Source organism: Tachypleus tridentatus, chromosome 10 (genome assembly GCF_004210375.1).
Source record: "Tachypleus tridentatus isolate NWPU-2018 chromosome 10, ASM421037v1, whole genome shotgun sequence".
In the NCBI taxonomy this organism is placed as follows: Eukaryota; Metazoa; Arthropoda; class Merostomata; order Xiphosura; family Limulidae; genus Tachypleus; species Tachypleus tridentatus.
Window position 1 is genome coordinate 86183720 of NC_134834.1, and position 21413 is coordinate 86205132.

General features: G+C 32.3%; 1 protein-coding gene across 3 annotated transcripts in view; it reads left to right on the top strand.

Annotated features, from left to right (window-relative positions):
* Positions 1-1817: 1817 nt before the first annotated feature.
* LOC143229790 (uncharacterized) overlaps positions 1818-21413 on the top strand; it is a 42958-nt gene continuing 23362 nt past the window's right edge. Inside the window, exons 1-5 of one of the 3 annotated variants that reach the window (XM_076462572.1) lie at positions 1818-1919; positions 9503-9635; positions 12784-12931; positions 13702-13916; positions 19221-19391. In XM_076462572.1, the coding sequence (XP_076318687.1) occupies positions 9579-9635; positions 12784-12931; positions 13702-13916; positions 19221-19391 (591 nt within the window). In that variant the 5' untranslated portion in view covers positions 1818-1919; positions 9503-9578. Of the gene's footprint in view, positions 1920-9459; positions 9636-12783; positions 12932-13701; positions 13917-19220; positions 19392-21413 lie in introns of all 3 variants that reach the window. The other 2 variants (XM_076462573.1, XM_076462574.1) reach the window with 2 other exon arrangements.

The window sequence follows — 21413 nt, forward strand, 5'->3', positions numbered from 1 at the left end:
TTGCCATACCGGGCCTTTAACAATGGGAAAAGTAAGACTACGGACACACGTATAATTTTTTTCAGGGTAGGAAGTCATCTTCTCTAATATAGTTTTATCTTTTTAATAGGATGATTGGTTTTTTTAACGGATTGCCTTCAGATGTTGTGAAAGCAATAAATTTAAATAAATTTTTTAAAACTCTCAAAGCCAGCCCTTGTCATTCATTCACCTCTCAAGCTTTCTCTTAAACTTACTTACTAATAGTTTTCATTTAATTTAGAAGATGGATCAGCAGAGATGGACCAATAAGTTCCATGTTGTTACAAAACGTTATGTTATGTTATTACGTAAGTTGAATGACATGATGCCAAACTTATAATACCCATCTTGAATGTCAAAAGCAGTCATAGGTCTTTTCTTGTTACTCAATTAAACCTGCCGGCATCTGAATCCCAAGTCTAAGATGTTGAACCACTGGGCACCTTAGTTCACTTAGTTGGTTGAAAACCGTTCATAATATCAGAGTAACTCTAGATGTTTCATTTCTTGTTGAACAGATCATTGTTTAGATTAATGCTGCCTGCTACCTGAGAAGCAAGTAATGAATTTCGTGTGTTGGTTCTTACACCAAATGACATCAAACCAACGTATTAAACCTAGTCTATAATAAATCACGATACACCCCTTGTTAACACAAAGGTATTATGATTCCATCTATTACATATACATTCCATTGCTCTTGGATTTGGTTTGGCTGGCCATGTGACTATCCAGTGAAAACATAGTTCACATGTTGCATAGGAAAACTGATTGACAATTTCCACAGTACAAAAATTTCTAGGATACCAATCCCAGAATCCCATTAGTACACAACTACCTGAAAAGCTAGGCTAAGCACCAAACGTTTGGTACAAGCTATCTACTGCACTCCCCCCAAGTCAATGGCCTAACCTGATTAGAGTTACATTACGTTTCTGGAGCCAAAGCTGGAGCAGCTATAGTTTGCTGAAAACCTTTGTGTACCTACTGTGTAGTTGGGTGAAACTTGAAGCCTCACATACCTTGTCGCATGTGGTCGTGTTGCAACATAAACATAACGGAAGGATTAAAGAAGTCCTAACCACATACTGAGAGCCAGTATAGTTTGTGTTGCAATGCTAGGATTGTTTAGTTGCTGGTTTGCTTTGTCAAAGTTCGAACTTCGGGTAATGCCCATATTTCATGAAGGTGCTCTGTCTGAAGTACAGCCAGTGTTGGTTTGTTCCTCTCGTGTGTGCCCCCCGCTAGTACAGCGGTAAGTCCACGGATTTACAACGCTAAAATCAGGGGTTCGATTCCCCTCGGTGGGCTCAGCAGATAGCCCGATGTGGCTTTGCTATAAGAAAACACACACACACACACACTCCTCTCTTGTGATTTATTCGAAGTTGCAGTTTTTAATCTTTCCTCTGTAGTAACTATCTCCGTTAGAGTGAGAAGATCTCTCACGAGGTAGCGCTTTAATAAATTTAGTTATGAGTATATCCTATTAGATCTGCTGAATATTTCTGACCAAAACAAAAGTGATTCGTATATTTGAATATGATTTACAATTCAGGTAAAGCAAAACATATGTATATATAATAAATTTAGTACATTATTTTATTGAATAATTTTTAGATAAACTCTGAAGAAAGCCAATTTTTTTATTTTTCTCTAAATGTGAGTGAATAGATTTCAGGCGATGGGCAGACGCTTTGCAGATTAAATTTTGGTTTTGGTAAACGTTTCAGGAGGGAAAAGTAGAATAGTTATCAAAGATTCCATTAGATGGCGTTAAACGCATTACACTACTTGGACGTTCTGCAGGATTGTGGGTAGACTTATGCGGAAAATTGAGATGGATCGGTAAGTCGCCGAAATACTACGAAAGTAGATGTCTGCCGAACTTGTTTTGGGTAAGCTTGTATAATTCTGAGTGACCCTAAGTATTCAATATTTTGCTGTAGTGTAAACTGCTTTTTTATTTCATAAGAAATGATGATCCAAAATTGTTAGTGTCAGAACTGACTTGGTGGATAAGCGATTTTGAATATGCCGTACTACAACCCGAGTGCAATGTATCTTGAAAATGTGTGATGAAGTACTGTGGATTGTAGTGTAACCTAATACAGGCCTATATTGTAGTATTATAGTATTGTATATAGTAACTTAGTAAATTTATCAATAAAATGTAATGTTATGAAAATATTATATTTATTTACATGAAGGAAAGCGTCCAAATTAATTTTATTGGAAAATCACAGATGTGAAGTTTTGTCATTTGATTACGATATGGTTAAAATTAAATATTAAAATGGTAAATTGTATTAACACATTTAAATTATGAAATTTATGTAAAAGAAAAGAATATTAACATGATATAATATAGATATTATTTGTAAGGACAAGGGGGGTATGAAATCATTAATAAATGTTTTTGTTGTTGTTGTTGCAAGATAATATAGGGTTAGCATTGTCACTAGCCACTGCTGTTTTATTTTATTTTTAAAAAAAGCATTTAACACATCTTGAATTTCATAAGCATGATTGTGAAAGTACAAGTTATTTTTCTATTTTCCTTTTTTTCTTCTTCTGTTGAAAGTTTGACAGTGCATTTGATTTGTCTTTTACATTTTACATGAAATATATAGTAGCAAGAAAAATCAGATCAGTTGTAAAGTGTTTCTCAGTTTAATAAACTGAGAAAACTGAAATTACTTTAAATAAATTACAGGAGTGTGTTTATTTTTCTTGCTTTTATCATTTTTGTCAGTTGAAAACTAAATGTTTTGACAGGTGTTTTACAAAAGTGTTAATATTTATAACATATGCACACACAGTCATTATTATGGAGCACAATTATTACTGCTGTCAGTGGAGAGTCTGTTAAAATTTCATGTGCAGAGAATGGTTACATTGTGCTGGTCACTTTTACCTGAGCTGACACTCAGAATAGCTCAAACTGTATAATAATTTGAATGATAAAATACTTTTCTCAAGAAATTGCATCTCCATTATAAAATTATCCAATAAAAAGTCAACATTTTTTACACTTAGAATTATTTGCATTTGAAAGGTGTTAGGCTACCACAATGATGCAATTACATGTAAAATTATTTATCCAATTAAATGAAACCTTGTAAAATGTATAACAAATATAGTACTTAGATTTAAACTGGTTGTACCAGAATATTGTTGTAGTTTATCTAATATTTAATTATAATCAATTATATAAATTCTATAGGCATCAGAGCTTGAAATGTGGTATTAATAGCTTATGTTTCAATTTCAGAAAAGGTTTTGGAAAAACATGCATTAGGTACATCAGAAAAATATAATAGAATAATAAGAGTTAAAAAGGTATTAGGTTTTTTAGTACTTACAAATTTAGTGTCAAATTGCAGCAAACTATGTGTATAAAAAAGTTGTTTGAGATTCATGTCTTGTATATGCTATACATGTGTATATATTAATTAGAAACACTTCTTAGAGTTGAGAAATTATTGGAAAAATAAATGAAATGTTAAAGTAATATGTATGACAAGAGTTTTAATTTTGTTAGTAGTTGTTTGATCCACGTGTGTGTAATAGAATAATACAAATTAGTTCAATATAGTAAGTAATTTATCTGTGTGAATACTGATACAAATTAAAATGCCACTGTTGAACTTGGGTATTTGTCTTATGTGAACAGCAAGTTATACTTTGTATCAAATGGCACATTTAATATCTTAGCCATTTCTTTTCATGGTTTCTGTGCTGTCTAATTAAGTTAATATAACTTGTATTTTTCTAGATAATTTTTTATTGTTTTAACAACAGCCTTTATATGTTCATTACAACAAACATTTGTTGTTACTGTAAAGCAGCAAAGGTATACAGAAAAGCGCTATTGACAGGAGTATTTATTTTATTAACAAAATAAATTATTTCTCTTCATAGAGGTCTCTAGTGGCTCAGAAGTAAGTTTGAAGGCTTATGACTTTAAAATTAGGTTTTGATACCCATGGAGGATGTAGCACAGATGGCCCAATGTTTAGCTATGTTTAACAACAAATGAATGAATAAATTCTTTATAAAATCTTTGATATGTGGAAGAATACTGACTACAGCTTTAAACTTAAACATTTTAAAGTGAGAAAATAATATTTAAAAAATTATAAAAAATTGATTTACCTCCACCTTTAGAATCTTATTTAAGATCTAGATATGTAGCTTGTTTTGAAATTCATGTCGATTACTTTGAACATCAATTGCTTTGTAACTTTTCTGAATTCATAATTAATAATGTTTTGCTGGTGAGTTGCATGGACTCTCTGAAGTACTCTTTGGAGCATCTGAGTTAGTATACTAGAAAGTGCTTGGGCATTGTAAAGAAATGTGCATCATTTGATTAATAATTCTACCAGATATTTAAAGTATATTGGAGTTTGTTTTGTTAGTAATTCAGCATAATGAAGCCTGCTCTGATGTTAAAAGTGTTAATGCATAAAAAAACTGCATATGCAGATTTCATCTTGGGTGTTGCTGTCTTACAAAAGGATTCAGATCATTTAGTGAATTGTCCAAATAAATGGCAGATGGTTTTAATTGATAAATACAAGATATTGTATGTGTGGGTTATCATGATTTGAAATAAAGTATAATTTGAATAGGAATAACCTTAACAGTGTCATGAAAGAAAGGGATCTTGATGTAATTGTTGATCAGTCTCTGAAGCCATCCAAGGAATGTGCTGTTGTTAGTGGTAGGACAAATAGGATTTTAAGTTGTGTCTACAGAAGTATTGAATATAAGACTAAAGAGAGTATAATTTCATTGTACAAGTCACTGGTTAAATCACATTTGGAGTATTGTGTCCAGTCTTGGGCTCCTTATCTTAGGAAAGATACTGACTTGTTGGAAAGGGTCCAGAGGAGGATTACTGACATGCTACCTGGGATTGAAGGGTTGTCATATGAGGAGAGGTTGAATTCTCTCAAATTGTTTTACCTTGAAAAACAAAGAGTTAGGGATGATCTGATTGAAGTGTTTAAGATTGTAACAGGAATTGATAGTGTTGATGCATTAACATTTGTTATACTTAACAGTAAGAATTATAGAACTAGGGGACAAATATAAATTTAGGTGAAGTAGAAGCCATCTTCAGCTAAGAAAATTTTATTTTTCAAATAAGGTAATTGTCTTATGGAATGGATTGTCTTCGGATGTTGTGGAGGCAGTAAATTTGAGTAACTTTAAAAGAAAGCTTGATAGGTATATGAATGATAAGGGCTGGCTTTAAATGTTTTTTTTAGTTTGGCTCAGTGAATGGGACAGTTGAGATGGTTCCTGGTTGTCTCTAAACATTAAGATACTAGGAAAAGCTTCTGTTATGTGTCCCATATATTTTATATAATGTCATTTTAATATTTATTCTTTTAGCTTGTTAACATGAATGTTTTCATTATTGGAATGCCTTCACAGGGCATTTTGCCATGGCTGATTTTGCACAAGTATTAGTTAACCTTAACCTCATTAGAGAAGTGATGTAGTTGCACATTTACACTTAAATGTTTTAAGATGGATTTGGTTTACATAACAGATAGTGCACTATACAAGTTCGTATTGATTCTCTAATATGGTAATAAATGCTCAACCAATTTGTACTTAAGTAAATATCTTTCTTAAATATAACAATATCATAAACCATGCATTATCAAGAACCTTCATAAGTTTAGAAGTAATTAGTTTTTCATAATAGTAAACATTTATTTATAAAGAAACCAAATAACTGGTAAATCTTCATATTACTGGGAGAACAAAATCTATCACAATCCTTGTAGTTGATCTTAAAATTAGAACACAGCTCAAGTTAAAACATGAACTAAATTATTATTGGGAAGTTATTCTGTAATACATTAGACTCCTACACAGATATTATAAACTAAAGTTGCAAAAAATATTTATACATTTCAGAGCAAATGTTGAACATTTTTAATTTAAAAAAAATGTTTGCTTAAAGTTATTAAAGTTATTTAATCTTAAGTTATCTGTTAAAAAGTGTTACTGTATGAATTGTCTCAAGTTATCTACTTAAAGTTTAATGAATTAGTCTATTTTCACAAGTTTTCTTTTTCATATGTTTGTTAATGTGCTATTTTAACTTTTGTATGATTAATTGGATCAGTTAAAGAAACAATAATATAAACATTTGCAGTGCATGTTTTTTACTTTAGTGATGCTCAAGAATTAAAACCTAGACATTATTATAGTTTGAATTATGTTCTCCAGTAACTATTTTCAAGAACATTGTTACTTTTGAATATGTTAATTTTTCATTTTTATTTTTGCGTGCTGTAATCGTATGCATAATTTAACATAAGTGAAAACAGTAAATGTGTATTTACTTGCAAACTCTTTGCTATATAATATTCTGAAGAAAGTAGTAAATACATGAAATATATATATAAATTAATGTTATTGTCAAAGGATTGGTATTTGGTTTAAAAATCTTGGATAAAGTTAACTATAGAGAAGTAGGAAGAATGTTTGAATTATAATTTTTAAGAAAAACATCTTTATTTAGTACATGACAAAAATAAACACGTTAATTATAGAAACATTTTCTATTGATTTTCTATTCGTGAATATCACATTTTGATAGTAGAATTGTGAAATTACTAAAAGGTATGTGTGAATTTTTATTTGTAAACAAAAGTATTTCAAGAATTGTAATTTGATACAAATGCTCCACACAAGCATAAATGTTTGGGTGCTTGTGCTGACAGCTTAAGCTAACAATAGCAATATGTATGGCTAACAGAACAAAAAAAAAAAACTATTTTTGGCTCTCTCTTATTTGTAAAAGTTGAAGTGTCTGATAGCAGACTGGCTTAGAAAATTCTAAAAAATGTACCTCAAGACAACAAGTAGATTATGGTCCTTAAGTCTAAAAACAATAATCACATTTGTAGTGAGGTCACTCACCTTTGCCTTTGAATTATACAGAGGTTACCATCTGGTAATGTTTAGTTCAGAGTAAACAAATCATTTTTTTTTCTCAGACAGTGTATACAATATATTTTTTGGTTTATTTATAAGGGGAGAAAAAAGTTTTAACTCTAACATGATTAAAAATATGAAATGAATCTTGTCAGTTAACAAGTAGAATTATTTCTACTCTGGTCTTTTGTGCACATGTAATGGAAATGTATTACTGATCAATGATATTGTTTAGAACAAGAATATTAAAAAGTGCAAGATAATGTCAGTACTTAAGCTGTATCCATTTAGTTTAATTTTACCAACAGAAAGAAAATGGTATATATTTCTAATTAAGTAAAAAAATCTCTGATATTGTAGTTACAGTTCCTTGTTATGAAAGTATTTGTTTTTTATCACAGGAGAATGAGAAATTTAAATATTTTTATTATTTATTAACATCAAACTATCTCTGTATAACCAAGCATAGAAAAAGCAACATTTATTATTATTTTAGAAAATATCAATAATCTGTCTAATGAGCTTGTACGACTAAAGTCGTAAGCAGACAATGCACCATTTGTTCAGTTTACATGTTCACCTGGGATAGAATTATCACTTGTTGGTTGATATAATGATGTACCAGGTTATTTTAAGCAGCTTGCTTGAGCATGAAGCCTACATTTTTGCCATGAAGTATATCTTTTAAAAACTGAGTCAACAAATCTTAAATTACAAATAAAAAAATTTCTAATATTCATTATCATATACACATGAAAATAATGTTTGACCATAAGGAGTCCTTTCTGTACGATAATATCTGTTGAAGCTGTGATCACCCATAAAATTTGTTTCATCTTCATGATTTTGTACGAATAATTATACTCTTCACATTGACTTGTTTGACACCTTATTGATTGTTACAGTCTGTCCTAATTTGACCTCAGTTTGATATGTTTTGGGCATCTTGGGAAGTAAGTATTTTGAGACGTTTTTTGTAACTTTTTCCTTGGGTTCTGCATTTGAATGACAGCTTTGTCTTTGTTAATAAATTTTGGTTTACATCTTAGCTATTGCAAAAAGAGAAGTTAATGGCTGTGCATCTTGCAGAGTCCTCTCATATTTGAGAATGTTTGTTTTACTTTAATAAGTCTAGCTTTATTTTTGTTCTACATTTTAACAAATAAACTCTAGTGGTGATAGCTGTTTAACTATTATACTTTTAAATAGTTCATCTTTGTGTAACTGACTAATGTACATTACTTATGTGCTAGCATCTTGATCTTGTAAAGTATTCAATAGGCAAGTTTTTGTGTTTATTATGTTCCTGTTTAAAGAATTATTTGGTCTTTGCTGCTGTTATTTTTGCCAATTTGTTACTTGTTTTTCTGTAGTTAGTCAGAGAGATTTGTAAGAAGTTCATTGCTCTTATGTAAAAAAAGAGCAAAAACACTGTTTATGTATAAAAAGAAAGATATTTCCTTTAGGATATTTCATGCTCCTGGTTTATTACTATTGAAATTGAAACAAATGTTGTCAAAGAAAAGACATCTAGTGATGAAAAGTCTGTTTTTGTTACAAAAGATAACTTTAGAATTAAAAGTGCTTTAGCAAGAGTCCTGATAAGTGTCAACATGTTTTGATGGTTAATGTGTTACTGTTTCTTTTAGTATGATTATATCCACTTGTCATTAAACTCGTGTCATAGAAGATAAAAATTGGACATAGTAATTTGAACTGGACAAGAAATGTAATTATCCAGACAAGTAAAATATATCAAACAAAATTAAGAACTGCCAAAAAAATTGAATTGTAGCTATTGTGGGATTTTAATTATTTGAAAATGATTGATAATTCATGTGAAAAGATGAGCTTGTTTCAGTTTTTATAAATGTGCTATATTAAAAAGGAATTTAACATAATTTATGATTTTTGTTTTGGTAAAGAGAGATAAAACCAACAAATAAGCATAATACCTAGACTGACCACATGAAATCAAAACTGAGTTTTTCAGTACTTTTAATGAATATACTACATCAGTATAATAGTATTACTTCAGTGATACTGTTTGGGAATGTTATTACAGTTAAGAACACCACTCTATAACAGAAAAATTGGTGAGCTATCCACAAGCACCTTTTAGTTCCTAACAACATTGTTATTTTTAGGATATAATTTTAGTTTATTCTAATAAAGAAAAAAAGTTCAGTTCTGGTTTTGATAAACTCTTAGATGAACCTTTAACTGAAAAAAAAAATCAACTATTTTGTACTATTTATGAGCAGATCCTTTTGCTGAAAGTTTTCCAGAAAAAAAACATACAAAAAGTCTAGCATCTTAAAATGAATTTTGATTAAGATACTCGTTGTGATATATAATTAAAACAATTAAGATATTCATTTATGCCAGTTGATAAAGATTAACAATTATATGTAAAATAGTGTAATGATACATCACTGTTCTTTCATATAATTTCCTTGTGTATTTATGAAGATAGTTTCAACACTGTTGTAATAGTCAGTGTCTGTATGTACAGCTAAACTGATAAACAGTACTGCAGTTCCTACAATGGTGAAAAATATAATCTTGAGGAACTTTATATTCAAATCACTATGACAAGTGAAGACTTACTGCAACCTGGACATGTAGTTAAAGAAAGATGGAAAGTGGTAAGTTCAAATACTTCCTAGTTCTTCATTTAAAGTTATCTAAAACTGTGCTTTTAAATGTGTGGGTTAAACTTTTTAAATTTTCTCAGTACATACTTTCTTCATAAAGATATTTCTGTGTTTATGGGTTATATCTTTATTAAAGTAACAATGTGTAGGTAATTATAAGTCCTAAAATTACTGGTATGGATCATATATTAATGGTATTTTTAACACATTTTTCTAAACTATTTATGCACCTAAATCCTTGAAGAATCTTTAGTGTTACTGGTTACAGGGCCCTTAACGAGTCGCACAAAAACACGTAATGTAAAATAATGTCAGTACTGCAGTTAATAATGTTCATTGCAGTTTGAGTTCCCCAGTGTATTTATGTACAAAAGTGATTTTATATTTTCAATTCTGTACATGAAATGATGTAACAGGCTGAAATATTTATAAAAGCACTCAGTATGACATAATATGTGGACCCCAAAGACATGAACAATAAAAAAATAACTTGGTCAGTTGAGGGTTAGGGACTGAAGGTTTTTTTTCCCCTCTGTAGATTGTGAGTTTTTCATTAGTTGTTACATTTGTGAGTGAAAAGATTGAGAGAGTAGTGATATGTTAACGCACTTCTATCGTTTATACAAGGATTGACAGATAGAAATGTTAATGTGAGCACATTGAAATACCTATACAAAATATCTACAGTGCTTTATAAAGTAGTACTACAGACAAGTTATGTTAAATGAGTGACACTTTTTTCATTAGTACTTTATAGAATATGCTTCATAATTAGTTCCTTCAACAAGTACATGTATGCAATTATTTTTACTGGTTTAAGCATGTTCATCATTTTGTTGAGTGTTGTGCTCTTAAAACAAGATTATACAGTTTTCAGTGTTTGATTGGAAAATAAGTATTTTATATATTTATATTATACGTGTAACTTCTTCAGAAATACATTTGAAAAGGTTGTGTAGTGTAAGAGCTGCTCTTCAGCCTTAAGTTGTTTTTACTTCACCTTGGTAATCTCAGACTGCATCCTTGAATTGGCAAGGATGTTTTTAACAGCTTGCATTAGAGTTATGAAAAATCCCAACTTTGAATTCATGGACAACTAAAACTGTATATGTGCTAAACTATCATGCATACAGATTGAATAAAGATTTTCAGAAAAATAAAAATCAGCATTCATACACTTTCATTGTTTAAAGTTAATTTAGTTGAGGGCTTGTTAGCTCAGTAGGAATTTTTGTTTGAATAAATTTTGACTCGGGCACAATTGCTAGTTGATTAGGCCTCTCTAGTACTGCTGTTATCAAGTTGCATGATCTTCTGTGAAGTGAAAGTTGAGATAGCTTTGGGCAGAAAAATAGATTAACAAGGAACACTGGAAACTGGCACAACTGCAGAAACTGAAACAAACACTAAATATTCTAGGAAAACATCAGTGTAGCCTGCAACACATAGTTGGCAAAATTCCTCAAAGTTTGAGTTTAATTTGTTGTAAACTGTAGTGTACTGATGCTGCTTGTAAGAGTGTTAGTGGTGGTGTAATAAGAATCACACTACATCTAAAGCTTTATTGTGTTGTTTCTGTAGGAATTTGCTTGTGTTCAAAACTTTTTCAAGAGATGTTCGAAAATAAAAGTAGCAGTTTTTAAATACAAGCACAATTTTGTATTAATGTAATCTGTTTAATCCTTTTGTATATTTACTAAAATATTAATGTCAGATTTTATATTTACTAATAAAAGGGCCCAGCATGGCCAGGTGGGTTAAGGTGTTTGACTTGTAATCCGATGGTCGCGGGTTCATATCCCCATTGCATCAAATATGCTCACTCTTTCTGCTGTGGGAGCATTATAAAGTGACGGTCAATCCCTCTATTCTTTGGTAAAAGAGTAGCCCAAGAGTTTGCGGTGGGTGGTGATGACTAGTTGCCTTCCCTCTAGTCTTACACTGCTAAATTAGGGATGACTAGTGAGGATAGCCCTTGTGTAACTTTGCATGAAATTCAAAAACAAACAAACAATTAACAAAATATTGAAAGCTATGAAAGCATAAACTGTCAAACATTATGATACTAAAGCCTAGGATTTAAAAAAAAAATATGATAAACTCTTGAGTTTAAATGCCTTTTTACCATCAATAAATTAATAATTGCAAATTTGTTTCAAAGGCTTATACTTTTTGTGATCTGTCAGCAGAAGATTATAGTTTTGTGGATAGCTTTAATAGCTATGATAGATTCATAGTGTCCAATCCCCTTTTCACCTTAATTAAAGGTTGTGTAGGGTAAAGATGTACTATGCTGAGAAGAATATTTTTCCTTCTGTTGTTTTCCTGTCCAGTTTCTCTTGTTTGGCTCTTTCCCCTCAATTGTTCAAGATAAATACAGTCCAATACTTTTCACTTTGGTTCTGGATTCTGCTTAGGCTCTGCTTTATTCCACCACTCACTGTTGTTGTAGTCTATGTAAGTTACATTTTATCTTTTAAAGTTCAGCATCTGATGGTCTAGTTCTCTTTTATTATAACAGTTTTTCTTTCTTGCTCCATCTCTGTGAGCATCCCTATTTACAGTATTTGAGAAAGAAATCTACCTGGTTTAAGTTTAAAACTTTTACAATTAAAATGCATTCCAAGCAGGCTGTTACTTCTGAAATACATTGCAACCCACCGCTTTTTATCCAGGATGGATGTTATGATATTCTGACTGCATCAGAGAAGTCTGGCTTTTAACTGAGAGTTTATGTAGTTTACTTAATGATTGTGCATGGTAGAGACTGAATACCTTTGGATAAGATGATGCACTGTGTGAAGGACCTTCATAACCAGATATCAGATGGTTGTTGACAGAATGAAAAGGACTCACCAACAACTGTAACAGTGTAAAAATTGATTGAAATATATTTTCTTCATTACCCTATAAAAAGTTGCAAAGATATGTATTATACTAAAGAAATTATATACAAATTTAGAAATGATTAGAGAACTCTACACTTTGTTTTCTAACATAAACTCCTGCACGCTCAATAGTTGAGCTTTTAATTTGATAGATGCAATAAAAATAGTGATATAAATTTTCATATTTTCTCTATTTTATAAAAACTTGCTAGAATTTTATAAGGTCATTTAAGGTTTAAATACTTTTTAAGGTAAAGAAGATTGGAGGAGGTGGATTTGGTGAGATTTATGAGGGATTAGACCTTGTAACGAAAGAGTTGGTTGCCATCAAACTAGAGTCAGCTAAGCAAGCTAAACAAGTACTCAAAATGGAAGTGGCTGTCTTGAAGAAACTTCAAGGTTTGTGAAATTAGTATTCATTTCTGGACCTCAAAAAAATGTTTCCTTTGAAAAGATTTAACCTGTTTATTATAGTATATTATTCATTGTGTCTTATGTATTTATAAGGAGCATTTTTTCTGAAATAACATACTATACTTGTCATGCATATACAATCCCCTATTGCATATTTGGTCGTTCATTCATTCATTATTTTTGCAGTTTCAATCACATTTATCGTATGCTTTAGCCTCAAGATGTATAGTTATGGAATTTAAAGTGAAAAGGATTATTTATTATAATTTATCTTCAGTTATTATTAGACAGATTGAAAGTCAGTTTAGTGATTTTTCAGCAGGTATTACATGGGTCAATATATCAAAGCATACACAACACTCTTGTTATAAAATATATTTCATCTAACTTTTTACATAGTTCTATTTATATCATTATACTACATGTATAATATAAATATGTATATCATATACGTATCAAGGTTTTTCTATTCTGTTTGGTCCCCCAGAAGCTGAAAAGTGGGTTTTAGTACTCACAGTGAATACAGGACAGAAACCATTGTATAGGTTTGTGCTAAATAACAAACAAAAACCCATTTCATGTGATCACCTCAGTGTATGATAACACTGAAGACAAGCTTACTGATTTTATCCTTCTGGTTTAGTCCAGTGTATGTTTTAAACTTACTCTTATTAGCATAGTATCTATCTAGTTTGAAACACAGTACACATCCAAATAAGGAAAATGTGTCAAATCTGTTGCATACATATTTACAGGGAAGGAACATGTCTGTAGATTTTGTGGATGTGGACGCAACGATCGTTTCAACTATGTTGTGATGCAATTACAAGGGAAGAATCTTGCAGAATTACGTCGTAGTCAACCTCGTAGCGCCTTTAGCCTCAGTACAACACTACGGTTGGGGTTGCAAATATTAAAAGCCATTGAAAGCATTCATGAAGTTGGATTTCTTCACAGAGATGTTAAACCTGTGAGATTTTGAAATATACTTTATTTATTGAGCACTTACAGTTTCAGTTATTCTTTATTTTATTTTTTTACATTTTGCATATTTCTGAAAAGCTAGAAAAGTGATAGAAAAAATTAATATGAGTGTTGTATCTAAAAAGTTCTTAACTGATACTTTATATTTTATTTAATATGGATTTTAAACATTACTCTTGTTTATAAGTGTTTAAAAATCATTCACTGAGACCCTACCCTTACTAGGAATTTCATTATTACTCATCTAGTTAGTAGAGATGAGTGTGTGTGAGATTTTTTGACTGGTTTGTTGTTGGAAATTACTGGTTAGAGATGCTTTGTTAGAAAGTGTTTATTTACTGTCTTCAGCCCTTGGGTGGTTATGGAAAGTTTTTTTTCTCAATCCCATGTTGTTTGCTGCAATTGCAGAGATGTTAGAAACGTGAATATGACGAGAAGGAGGAACAGTGGAAACACATTTACATCACTTTCTGGATATAAGGAAGTTCTTTCATGAGGGATCCATAGGTACCTCATGTTCTGGATTCAGGGTTGGTTATTCAATTTACATCCCTTCTACCATTATCTGTACAACTTGGTGCTTTTTCATCTTCAACTAATCCACAGCCATAAGAAGGTTTAGTCAAAAGGGCAGTATAGAGGGTTGATCCCATTTTTTTAGGATTTTATTGTTTATTTGTCATACCCACAAAGACAGGAAATTGGCATCCAGATATCAATCTGTCTTAACCAATTTTTAGATCCTTCTTGCTTTACAGTGGAATCTTTTCTCAATCTGTAATAGTTCTTTGCACCAAGGCTCTGGATTACTAAATTCAGTGTTACTGATGATTATCTCCATATTCCCATAGCTGAAATCTCCCTGAGATTTCTCAGGTTTTCGCACAAGGGTCAGTTGTTGCAGTTCAGGGCTCTACCTATTGGTCTTGCTTCTTATACAGTGTTGTTTGTTTTTTGTTTTTTTTCATCAGCTGCATTCCTTGGGCTTATACACACATCATTATATGGATGATTGGTTTCTTCTAGAGCTATTCTGTCAATCAGCAGAACAACACTCATTCCTTAGGTGTGTTTTTTTCAATAATCACTTAAGTTGGACTTAACCAATTTCTGTTAGGTTTCAAGCCAAGGAAAGAACCATACTACTGTACAAAGGGTTCTCTCTTTGAGGATGTGAGCATCCATCAAGTCTCTCATTCCTTAAGGACAAGAATGTATGAGGTCCCTTCACTGGTCACTGTGCAACCAATAGGTCATGCATTCCAATCCTTTGGATCATCCTGTTTCATTACTCAGGAGCAACATTATCAGTTGTGAATGATGATTAGATTGGAATAACACTACTATTGGAGTACCCCTTCTGCCACCTCATCCTGAGATCATTCACAGATGCATCTTTTCAGGAATGTGGAGCTTAGCTTCAGGGCCAGGAGTTCCAAGGTATTTAGATGGAAGATGAGCCTACCCTCCATATCAATGTTCTCTAACTCTCTGCAATACATCAGGCAATGGTTCAAAGTCAGTATTACCTGAAGAGAAAAACTGTTGTGATACATTCCAACAATTCTGTGATGGTATCCCAGATTCCTGATTAAAGAATTGCTCTTTCTTAAGACTTGTTTTCATACCATGGATCTCCTCAACTGGGCTCATTCTCATTGTATTAATCCTTGTCATGTTCCAGAAGTGAAGTATTTAATTACAGATCACTTGTCTGAACCAAAATAGATTGTTCTGACAGAATAGATGCTACATTATTGGGTTTTACTGGATTTGCTCTCATTTCAATGCCTTTACAGCTCATTGAAATTCTCATTTGCAGTTGTTTTAGTCTCTAATACCTCATTCTCAAGTGTTGGCAGTAGAGCATTCATTCATGACTGGACAGGTTTACATCTGTAAGCCTTTCTCATGTTTAAGCTATTGCCCTGGATTATTACTGGTTCATCTCACTCCCTGTTGCACTATATTGACTAGCTCAAACATGGTTTCTGCAGGAATGTCCACATTGGCAGTCTCTGTCAAGACAATCTCAGACATTCACGACCCAGAGAAAATCGGTTTGGAAATTCAGTTATTCATGTTTGGAAGTTATGTAATTCTTTGCTGATATAATGGTTTAATTTCTAAAGTTTCTTTGTATTTAACTAAATTCCTCCCTAGTTCAGCCAGTGGTGTATTAAGTGGAAGTGACATTCTAGAAGGCATCCTTCTCCAATATTTTTTATCATTACAAATATCAGAAGGATTTTGAGTCCCAAGTGCTATCAGGCCTACTCGAAGTCTTTCATTTTATTTAGCCCAAAATATGTTTTTAATTACTAAATTAGGATTTTACATACATTGTCTCATCCTCCCTTTGAGCCCTAAGCTTTGTGTTCATTGTTTCAAGTGTATTTTTGTTTCGTTGTTGGCTTGTAGATGTCATCAGTCAGAGTTATTTGCAGTTCATGTGCATTGAACTCCTTATCCTTCTACATTTGTTCTATTTTATCTCAATAGGTGTTTGCTTCTCAAGACTATAACATCCAATAACATCCAGAGAAGGGAAAACTCAGATGCTTTCTGTGTGGAACCTCCTTCTCACTGATGTTTCCAACCATTTCTTACCTTTTTGACCAATCCAGTCCTGATTGTTTGTCCTGTTATGATCCTCAAATGTTATTTGGCTCATGCTAACTCATTTTGAAGTACTAGAAATCAATTGTTCATTCATTTGGATCTTTCTGTTTCATGTAACTTATCTCCCACCACTTTAACAAGGTGCTTTTGCAAACTGATTTAGATAGCCTATAATGGATTATCATTGCACAAGAGGAATCTATTGGGTGTCATATATCGCCAGATTAATCATATCTCTACGTTATAAGCTACCTGGTGGAATCGCTTTCTGGAAGACATTGTGTGGGCTGGTATGTGGACTAGTAATATTTTCCTATCTTATTACTGACATAATCTGGCAGTTTCTTTTTCTGAGGGTTTTAGGCTACTCTGTGGAATCCACTCTGTGGTAGCTGTTGCCTGGGCAGGTATGTTTTTTCTTTTCAAATCTGCACTAGCAACTACTTTCATTACAACTACTACAGGTTGATGCAGGCTCAGTTAAAAAGGAGTGTTCCATAAGACCAATCTAGTTGCCTACCAGATGTTATTACTTTGTTACTATGGACTCCCACTCTTGGTCTATCATGAGTAAAATTAAAGGGGATCTGTCCATCCTTGTTAGTCTTCAGGCTGAATAAATTGGGATTGGTCTGTTTTCAAAATGTAGGGAACTTAGTTCACCTCTTGCACAGTTTTGAGGGCTCCCCAATGTGTTATTATGCCCCTTCCCCAGACTCTACTAGTGGGGCTCAGAAGTCCTTAGCACCCCCCAAGTTTCCAGTTGCTGAGGTGGAAGACAGAGGCATTTTCTCCAGAGTATTTTGCCCTCTACTTTGGTCCCTGGATGTTTTTCCCTTATGTCGGTAAGAGTGGCACCAGTCTATCTGAGAAACTACTTGTAATTCAGGTTCAGATATGACACTTAGCTATCTGGTTGGGGTGTTCATGGCCCTTCTCTTTGATCATTGTTGGTTTTGTATATTGTTTGTAGAAGGATGATCACTCTCTCCTCATAATTTCAAATGCAAAGTAGTCCCATCCTAAGTCATTAGTTGAACACAGGTTCCATATCCTCTCCATAATTCCAGGGGTAAGTAGAATACTTCTTGCCAACTTGATTGGGGATTGAGGATAAATGTTCATAATTCCAGACCAGATGAGTTCTGTTCTTTTGGTTTAGTACAGCATATATCATTCCAAGCCTGGGGTGTTGCCTTTTAGATTTTTTTCAGGTGGAGGAAAAGTTTGTCCACTTCAGTTTAGCTTTACCTCTCATCATGATTCCAGTGGTGCAAAATACGTCACTCTCTGGTTACAGGTTGTGGTCACAACAGCCCTAACCACCAATGTTGAATGTGACTACCATGACTCCTTAATTCAAACCCCAAGTTGTGGAACCTCAGCCATCTGGTTGGGCTGGTCTGTGTTATCAATCATATTATATTCCACCTTTGATACAGGAACTAAGTCCCAGGTAAAGAGCATCCCTGTACTTGATGTAGTGCAGTTTCCCTGCTATTGTATTATCTTTATCTTGATACACTCCTGTTCTATACAGATACTTTCTGTATGGATTGTGCGTGCACCAGCTCTTCCATCTGCTCAGTGTGGAATTCTAACTATATTGTCAGCAGAGGTAAGTATTATTGGAAATACATTTTCAGTTTAAGAAAATGTTAACATCCACTTTATGGATTGAGTATCATTTCTTAAGTTAATATTTTCCTTACATGAAAATGTGTTTCAGATAAGTAGTCACCTTTACTGGTGGAGGGCTTTAATGTAATGCTGATTGCATCATACACTGGGAAAGTATACATTCCTATGTGTAGGAGCAAGAATGTTGTTCAAAGACTTGGGGAATGTGCCAAGTGTTTCTGGCAGTGGCATGAACTATTTGTTACATGTTTTACATAAGTGTATAATCTAAAATACATTTTTATTTAAGGTAAATGCTCGTGCTAAGGAAAAAACCTGTAATTTCAGTATGTTACTTTTATGTATAATGTTTGATTAATATCATAGTTTTTAAACTATTTGGATTATGTTCACTATGGTAAACAGCTGAGTAAAATAACATTTAAGTAAACATGATATAGCATGAATGATACATCAAAAACAAAATTTTAACATTTAAACTAATAGCTCTTACAATTGTTAGGAAATAAAGGAAAACTATCATCCAGGAGTTTTGTTTTGACTAAAACGTTTATTTGTGTATGATTGAGATTTGTTTTTCTATGTATTAGCACAGGAAACAATATCTTACATTCTACAAGTTGTAGCAGTTTCCTGCTAATATGTCTTCACATTTTTCAAGAGATTTATGCCAGTTTTAAATATTCAGTTTCATTAAGACTTTTTTTCTCATACAAAAGTCCTCTTGCTGATAAAGATAGCCAAATATTGGAGAACTACAAGAAAAGTAAAAAGTCATTTCTACTTGAAAATTAATTTATAGAGGTTTTCTAATTATCATAAAAGCTATATTGAAAACTTTTGTAAATTCTCAACACAGTGCTAAAGTATTAAAAAGTAATATTTTAGAGCTAACAATCCTGTGGCCAAAGAAAACCTTTTGTAATAAAAAATTCAGCACTTAATTTTTCTGTAGATTCACAGAAATAAATTACAGTAATATACATGTAAATGAAGCAACAAACCACAGATTTTATTTTTTTATCAGTCCAATTTCTCCATGGGACGGCAAGCTCACAATTGTCGTAAAGTGTACATGCTTGATTTTGGTCTTGCTCGGCAGTATGTAACAGTATCTGGAGAAGTACGACCTCCCCGATCTGCAGCAGGATTTAGAGGAACTGTTCGCTATGCTTCCATTAATGCTCACAAAAACAAGGTGAGGAGAATACTTCTGATATTTTATTTGAAATAGAAATTAATATAAAAATGTTTTTTTCATGGTGGTTTTGTAAATATGTTAATACACAATAAATGGTTAATACCTTAGCCAATGACAAACACAATGAATATAATTTTTTGTATGTGTCCTTATAGTGTTAAGTATATTTTAGTGATTAAAGAATTTGTTGATTTTGTACTTCTGAATATGATCTTATAGTGATAACTTGGTGATGAAAGAATCTGAAGACTTATTTTCTGGATATGTCTATATAGCTTGTAGATTTTATGATACTGAAGTCCTTATGTTTGGTGCTACCTTACCAATAAAAGAACTTCTGTGACAGTGACAGTTTGTACCCACTTTATCCAAGATAGCTTTACCACTGTTTGCAGTGACTACAGTTGATGTGCCTTTTGTTTGGATATTGGAATGTGAAAATATGTACATTATTTCAAGGTACTATAGATAAAGCACCAGTTATGGCTTATTGTCATGAAGATTGTCCCTTTATTGTACAAACGTATGCTAGTGATAGTAGAATGTATGTATGTTGTTTTTTGTGAGTTTTATGCTGAGTATTGATACTGTACATCAAAGAAAGAAAGAATTGCTTGAAGTTTCAGTATTTGTCGGTCATCACTACCACTGGTTGGTTGGAACATGCATCATTGGAATAGCTTACAAACTTTAAATGTCTTAAAGGTATGGTTGGATGTTGGACATACCTCTACAAGAGTACCAGTTTGTTGTATAACACAGTCCAACTCAACAGCATAAAATCCTCAATGGAATTTTTTGCCAACCCATAAAATTATGTTCAATTGTTCAGTGTTTAGATCTTGTAAACCATTTAGTTACTACAGTCATTATAGCAGCAGTGGCTAAGAACCATGCAAGAAGTGACAGTTCTACATTTGAGTGGACATTGCAGATGACCAATCATAGGAGCTTCAGGACTTGAATCTTACATGGATCAAGGATTTAACTTCAACAGTCAGTTGTTTAGAAAGCAGATAATTCATCACATTATCCTTAGTCTGAAGTACTTGGTCTTAGCCCAAACATTAATTGTTGTGCAATAAGATATTGTTGCCCATCACAAACTGGTGAATGTAGTGTTGACTAGCACAGTATCTATCATTAAGGTAATCAATTGTAATTGCAGAATAAAATGCTGTAGTGTCATTATGAAAAAAACAAACGAAACAATGGAACATGGATGTGTTGATCCATCTCGGTTGTCCCATCCTTTAAACTAAAATTATTTTTTAAAAAATCTTAAAGCCAGAACTTAGCATATACTTATCAAGCTCACTTAACCACTACACTCTTCGTGAGCCAACCTGGTTTTTTTACTTGCAGTTTACCTTTTTCTTTCTAAAATGAATGTTTACCTTAAATGTTCCACCGCCAGTACAGTGGTAAGTCTGCGGATATACAACACTAAAAACGGGTTCAATTCCCCTTGGTGGGCTCAGCAGATAGCCCGATGCAGCTTTGCTGTAAGAAAACACAAACAATTACGTTAAATGTTTAAAAATTTATCTTTCAAAATTTACCACATCTGATCAGTGTATCCAAATAACTTGGTTGTCCAGTTCAAAACAGGTAATTCTTGTTGCATTCCTTCAAAATTTGTTTTTTTGAAATTTGTAACCAAAATATCATTATTCCTTATTCCCATATGCAGCAAACTACTGAACCTAATAAAGCAATGATTACTTTCATCCACAAGTTTTCTAATTTCCACCGTCTCAATTATTTCTGTATTTGAAGTTAACAATACATTAAAAATAGCATTGTTTTTAGTAAGTTCCTTGACTAATTGGTGAAGATAGATTTTTGGAAATTGTTTGAAATGGCTTTCTTCTTCATGGCTTGACTTTAACATTTCCCAATTTATATGACTGAAATGAAAAACATCCATAATTATGAATTTATCTACAACTAAAATATTAATCTCATAGTAAAATTTCTCACTAATTTTATCAGTTTGGTGGTTTGTAACAAATTCTC